This window comes from Nicotiana tomentosiformis, chromosome 9 (assembly GCF_000390325.3).
Source record: "Nicotiana tomentosiformis chromosome 9, ASM39032v3, whole genome shotgun sequence".
In the NCBI taxonomy this organism is placed as follows: Eukaryota; Viridiplantae; Streptophyta; class Magnoliopsida; order Solanales; family Solanaceae; genus Nicotiana; species Nicotiana tomentosiformis.
In genome coordinates this window covers 39,052,245-39,058,472 of record NC_090820.1, presented here as the reverse complement: position 1 = coordinate 39,058,472, position 6,228 = coordinate 39,052,245, and the positions used below count along the sequence as shown (strand labels likewise).

Genomic DNA, 6,228 nt, shown 5'->3' with positions numbered 1-6,228 from the left:
CACACCTCCAGTGAGCGCAGGTACCTATTGAGTGTGAGTACTGAGGGCTGAGAGCTGAGTGATTGAGCTGTTGTGACGAGTTGAGTGAATATTGCCCTGAAAAGCTGTACTTGCTTTTTAAACCTTCTGCCCAGACTTTTCGCATCTGCGGACCCACTGTCGCATCTGCGACGTCGCACCTGCGAAAAATCAATCGGAGGTGCGAATTCCAATTAAAATCCCAGATTCTGCTCCTGCGGCTTCAAGACCGCATCTGCGCCTGTCGCAGGAGCGGAAACCCATCGCATCTGCGGCTAAAAGTCGTACCTGCGCCTAGCTGCCCGCTTTTGCGACCATCGCAGGTGCAGGAAAATCTTTGCACCTACGGCTTCTGCTCAACTCCTCCTTGGCCGCTTCTGCAGTCCCATCCCCGCTTCTGCAAGCTCGCACCTTCGGTTCCCACTCCGCAGGTGCGATTACACTAGCAACAGCAGTACTTCAGCCGCCCCTTTCAAATCCAAACCAAGTGCGAAACCTCCCGAATTCCTCCCCCCATCCCCCCCTCCCCCCCCGAGGCCCCCAGGACCTCAACCAAACATGACAACATGTCATATAACCCAATACGAACTTAGTCAAACCTTCGAATCACTCAAAACAACATCAAAACACCGATTACACTCGGATTCAAGCCTAAAGAACATTTAAACTTTCGAATTCCGCACACAATATCGAAACCTGCCAAACCATGTCCGATTGACCTCAAATTTCGCACACAAGTCATATTCAATATTATGGACCTATTCCAACTTCTGAAATCGCAATCCGACCCCGATATCAAAAGGTCAACCCCCCGGTCAAACTTCCCAAAAATTCGACTTTCGTCATTTCAAGCCTAAATTAGCTACAAACCTCAAAGTCACAGTCCGGACATGCTCCTAAGTCCAAAATCACCCAACGGAGCTAACGGAACCCACGGAACTCCATTCCGGAGTCGTCTTCACACACTTCCAACTACGATAAAAATCCTGAGACTTAAGATTCCGTTTTAGGACTAAGTGTCCCAAAATACTCCGAAACTAAAAACAAGACCTCCCGGCAAGTCACATAAGCAGAAACAGATACGGAAAAAATAGTAAATAGGGGATCGGGGCTAATACACTCAAAAAGACCGGACGAGTCGTTACAGCAGGATACTATTCTACCACTAGACCATTGGTGCATTTTATTTTAAGACTGTCTTTTATTTCATTTATACTCTTTAATTGTATTTTCGCACGAAAATAACCGACCAATGTCGGTCGATTTTAATAAAAAATAAAATTACCGTCCGAATTCGGTCTGTTTTTTAAAATGATCGGCCGAATTAACCGATCGATTGCGGTCGGTTTTTTAATTATTAATTTTAATTTATTTTAAATGAAAAAGCGACCAAAGTTAGACAGTTTCTTGAAAAATAAATTTTGCGGGACTCAAAAATAGTTTTCTGTATTTTTACGCCAAAGAAAACCGACCAAAGTTAGTCGGTTTCGTAAAATAAATTAATAAATAAAATATTTTGAAAAACCGACTGACTTTGGTCGGTTTTTTTACCGACAAAAATTGGTCGGTAGATCGCGGTCGATTTTTGCCGAATTTCTAGTAGTGAAAAGCAAACTCATACTCCAATTTTGAACAATTGTTATTTTCATCCTTTCGTCCTAAACAATGTCTTTTTTACCCTTGACATTTTCAACTCTCCATATATGTAATACCTTTTTTATATTATTTAGATATTTTTTAATGCATGTATTTATTCATAAGTTAAAAATACTATATCTTATTTATATAATTTAATCTAAGTTCACTAACATTATAAATAAAATAATTATATTATGAATTTATTATAAAATTTATTGCTAGTTTATTATTATTATTATTATTATTTTAATATTATGTATATTAAAATTCATATAATGTATATTGGTGTGTGTGTGTGATTTTAAGTTCCACTATTTATTATTATCTATGGTATATATAAATTTTTGAGTTTTGATTTTTATTACTAGAGTTTTTTAAAATTATAATTAAAGTTCATGTAAAGTTTAAATAGATAACTTTTGCAAATTTTATTATACAATTTACCTCTATTTTATGCCCATTATTTTTTTATTACCTGAATTGTAAAATTTATAAAATTTTCACTCTATTTTTTTATTACCTGAATTGTAAATAGATTTTTGATTTCTATTAAAAAAATTACCGATACGAGTAAATTATTTATTGTAATCTTTTTATTTTTCTCATTTATTTCACTTTTGAACATCATTAACTTATATGCTTGACTACTACTTCTCATTTTTTTTGGCTACAAAAAGGTTTTTTTAATTTTTCTATAAGTAAGTCAATAATATAAATTAAAATATAATTATATTAAAGAATAAAAATAAGAGATAAAAATTGGAGAGGGTAGAATAGGCATTTTAAGAAGTCATCTTTAATATGAGGAGTAGAATGATAATTGTTCAAAGTTGGAGGATGAGTTTGATTTTTAAAGCAAACTTAGGGATGTAAATAATTTTTACCCAATTACAATAGTATTAATTAAGTTGATTAAATTACTGCTCGTGAAAATATTTTAATTGTAAAATCTTTTTTTTATTCTCCAAACAGTATTAAATACCTTGGTATTGTTATATAGACTAGAATGCTGCCCGTCAAAACTCGAAACATTAAACTTAGGGTTGTGCATAATATGGTAAATATCAAATTACCGTATCAAAATCGAAAATTTTGTTAAATGGTACTCAGTTTTTTGGTATTTCGTATGGTATTTGATTTAAGTTTTAAAAATAATTTTTAGTATTAGATATGGTATTTGGTATTTAAAAAAATAATAGCGAAATACCGATACCATACCGAAACATATACTAAATTATACATTATATATATTATTGATTAACATACTAAATTACATAATACTTTTATTTGGCATTCATGCTGAGATTGGCAGTAAAACCCATGTACTTATTTAGGAAAATGGAGGAACAAGGTAGGATGCAGATTCTGATTTTTACTCTCTAGGTTGCTAAGCAGTTTAACATAATATTTTAACAGTTTTAGGGAGACCTTAGTTTAACATTATGTTAAACTGCTTAACAAAGATTACTCAGTTTAACATGTACGTAGACCTTACCCCTACCTTGTGAGGATAGAGAGGTTGTTTTCAATACACCCTCGGCTCAGGAAAGCAGAAGCACGACATTAATGAAAATATAGATAAGAAGGGACAGTACTAAAAAATCATATAAAAGCAGAATAAAAACAACAAGACACTAAGGTGATCGATAATGAAAGAAAATAACAGTTAGGCATAAAAACCTACTATCAACAGATAGCGAGATTGCGTGCCAATACTACTGATATGAACACTCTAGACTACCTACTCTACTACCCTAATCCCCGATCTCCATACCTTCCTATCAAGGGTCATGTCCTCGGTCAGCTGAAGTTGTGCCATGTCTTGCCTAATCATCTCTCCCCCACCTATTCTTTGGCCTACCTCTACCTCTCAGTAGGCCCTCCAATGTCAACCTCTCACACCTCCTCACTGGGCGTCTGTGGTCCTCCTCCTCACATGACCAAACCACCTGAGCAGCGCTTCCCGCATCTTATCCTCAATAGGAGCCACACCCACCTTGTCGCGAATAACCTCATTTCTGATCCTATCTAACCTGGTGTGCCCGCATATCCATCTCAACTTCCTCGTATGTGCTACCTTCATCTTCTGGACATGAGCGATCTTGACTGGCCAACACTCAGCCCCATACAATATCGTTGGTCTGACCACCACTCTGTAGAACTTACCCTTAAGTTTTGGTGGCATCTTCTTGGCACACAAAACACCTGAAGTGAGTTTTCATTTCATCCATCCCGCCCCAATACGATGTGTGACATCCTCATCAATCTCCCCATCCCCCTTAATAATAGACCCAAGGTACTTAAAACTCCTTCTCCTAGGGATGACCTGCGAGTCTAGCCTCACCTCCCTTTCCCCTCCTTGAGTCTCGCCACTGAACTTATACTCTAAGTATTCTGTCTTATTCCTGCTCAACTTGAAACCTTAAGATTCCAGGGTCTGCCTCCATACCTCTAATTGCGCGTTTACACCATCCCGCATCTCGTCAATCAATACAATATTATCTGCAAATAGCATGCACCACGGCACCTCCCCTTGGATGTGGCACGTACGCCCATCACCAGAGCAAATAAAAAAAGGTTGAGTGTTGACCCTTGATGCAACCCCATCATAACCAAAAAAAGGTCCGAGTCCCCGCCCACCGTCCTCACTCGGATCTTTACTCCATCATACATGTCCTTAATCAATCTAACGTAGGCAACAGGTACACCTCTATTTTCCAAACATCTCCACAAAACCTCCATCAAAACTTTATCGTACGCCTTTTCTAAGTCGATGATCACCATATGCAAGTCCTTATTTCTCTCCCTATACTGCTCCATCAATCTCCTAACAAGGTGGATGGATTCTGTAGTCAAACGCCCTATCATAAACCCAAACGGGTTCTCGAAAATAGACACACTCCTCCTCAACCTTAGCTCTACCACTCTCTCCCAGACTTTCATAGTATGGCTAAGCAGCTTGATACCCCGATAGTTATTACAATTTTGGATATCACTCTTGTTCTTGTATACAGGAACCATCGTGCTCCACCTTCACTCTTCGGGCATCTTCTTCATTCTAAAAATGGCATTAAATAACCTAGTGAGCCACTCTAAGCCTGCCTTGCCCGCACTCTTCCAAAACTCCATCGGAATTTCATCTGACCCGGTCGCTTTGCCCCTGATCATCTTACATATAGCCCCCTCAACTTCATCAACTCTAATCCGCCTACAATACCCAAAGTCACAACGACTCCGGTAGAGTTCCAAATAACCCAGTACAATGCTCATGTCCCCCTCCTCGTTAAAGAGACTATGGAAGTAGAACTTCCATCTCTGACAGATAAGCCCCTCATCCAACAAAACTCTACCTTCTTCGTCCTTGATGCACTTCACTTGGTCCAAGTCACGCGCCTTCCTTTCTCGTGACTTGGCTAACCTAAACAGCCTCTTATCCCCCCATCGGCCCTCGAGTTCCTCATACAAACGACTAAAAGTTGCAGTCTTGGCCTCCATAACTGCTAGCTTTGCCTCTTTCTTAGCCAAATTATAATGCTCCTTGTTCGCCCTCTTCTCCTCATCGTCTATACTTTCCAGTAGCTTCAGATATGCTACTTTCTTGGTTTTCACTTTTCCTTGCACCTCTCCATTCCACCACCAGTCTCCCTTGTGACCACCAGAGTGACCCTTTGAGACCCCTAATACCTCTCTCGTGGCTTCCCTAATGCACTGCGCAGTCGTGATCCACATAGCGCTTGCATCCCTATTACTCCTCCAAGCCCCCATGGTCACCAACTTGACCCTCAATACTGAGCTTTAGCTTCCGTCAAGGCCCCCCACTTGATCCTATATTGACTATATATCGCCCTTTTCCTCCTCTTCCTTATGATCTCAAGGTCCATGACCATGAGCCTATGAAGGGTCAAGAGGTTCTCACTCGGTATGACCTTGCATTTCGTGCAAAGACCTGTATCGGACTTCCTGCAGAGTAAATAATCAATCTGAGTCTCGACCACTGAGTTCCGGAAGGTGACCAAGTGCTCCCTCTTCTTCGGGAAACTCGAGTTTGTTATCACCAAATCAAATAATCTAGCAAAGTCCAGCAGAGACGTTCCTCCTCCATTTTTGTCTCCAAAACCAAAGCCACCATGCACATCATCATATCCGCCAGACATCGCTCTAATGTGGCTGTTGAAATCTCCTCCTATGAAAAGCTTCTCGGTATGCGGGATACCGTGCACCATCTCATCCAAATCCTCACTTTCTCATCCAAGCCTGCTTGGGTGCGTAAGCACTGATTATGTTCAAAGTAAAACCTCCTACAACTAGCTTAATAGTCATTAGCATATCATTCACCCTCCTAACCTCCACCACTAGTTCAAGGAGGTCCTTATCAACCATGATACCTACCCCGTTCCTGCCCCCCACCATCCCAGAATACCAAAGTTTGAAACTCACCACATCCCGCGCCTTATCTCCTACCCATCTAGTCTCTTGTACACAAGCTATATTAATCGTCCTTTTCTCGAGAATCTTTCCAAACTCTACAGATTTTCCAGTCAAATTTCCTATGTTACAAGATCCCACTCTCAG

General features: G+C 39.8%; 2 protein-coding genes across 2 annotated transcripts; both read right to left on the bottom strand.

Moving 5' to 3' along the window:
- Positions 1-3,197: 3,197 nt before the first annotated feature.
- LOC138898629 (uncharacterized) lies at positions 3,198-5,421 on the bottom strand. The gene is made up of 2 exons (XM_070184709.1): positions 4,830-5,421; positions 3,198-3,250 (listed from the first exon to the last, which is right to left on the bottom strand). Exons 1-2 carry the CDS (start codon positions 5,419-5,421, stop codon positions 3,198-3,200), a joined length of 645 nt encoding a protein of 214 aa, XP_070040810.1.
- Positions 5,422-5,438: 17 nt separating this feature from the next.
- Positions 5,439-5,879, bottom strand: LOC138898628 (uncharacterized). The gene has a single exon (XM_070184708.1). It carries the CDS (start codon positions 5,877-5,879, stop codon positions 5,439-5,441), a length of 441 nt encoding a protein of 146 aa, XP_070040809.1.
- Positions 5,880-6,228: the final 349 nt, after the last annotated feature.

What these genes read in the sequence shown, in the direction of transcription:
- LOC138898629 (XM_070184709.1), bottom strand. Translation starts at nt 5,421, where the DNA reads ATGGGGGCTTGGAGGAGTAATAGGGATGCAAGCGCTATGTGGATCACG. An exon ending in TGAAGTTGAGGGGGCTATAT is followed by an intron (nt 3,251 to 4,829) that starts GTAAGATGATCA and finishes ATGATTTTTTAG; the next exon opens with TACTGTCCCTTCTTATCTAT.
- LOC138898628 (XM_070184708.1), bottom strand. Translation starts at nt 5,879, where the DNA reads ATGGTGCACGGTATCCCGCATACCGAGAAGCTTTTCATAGGAGGAGAT.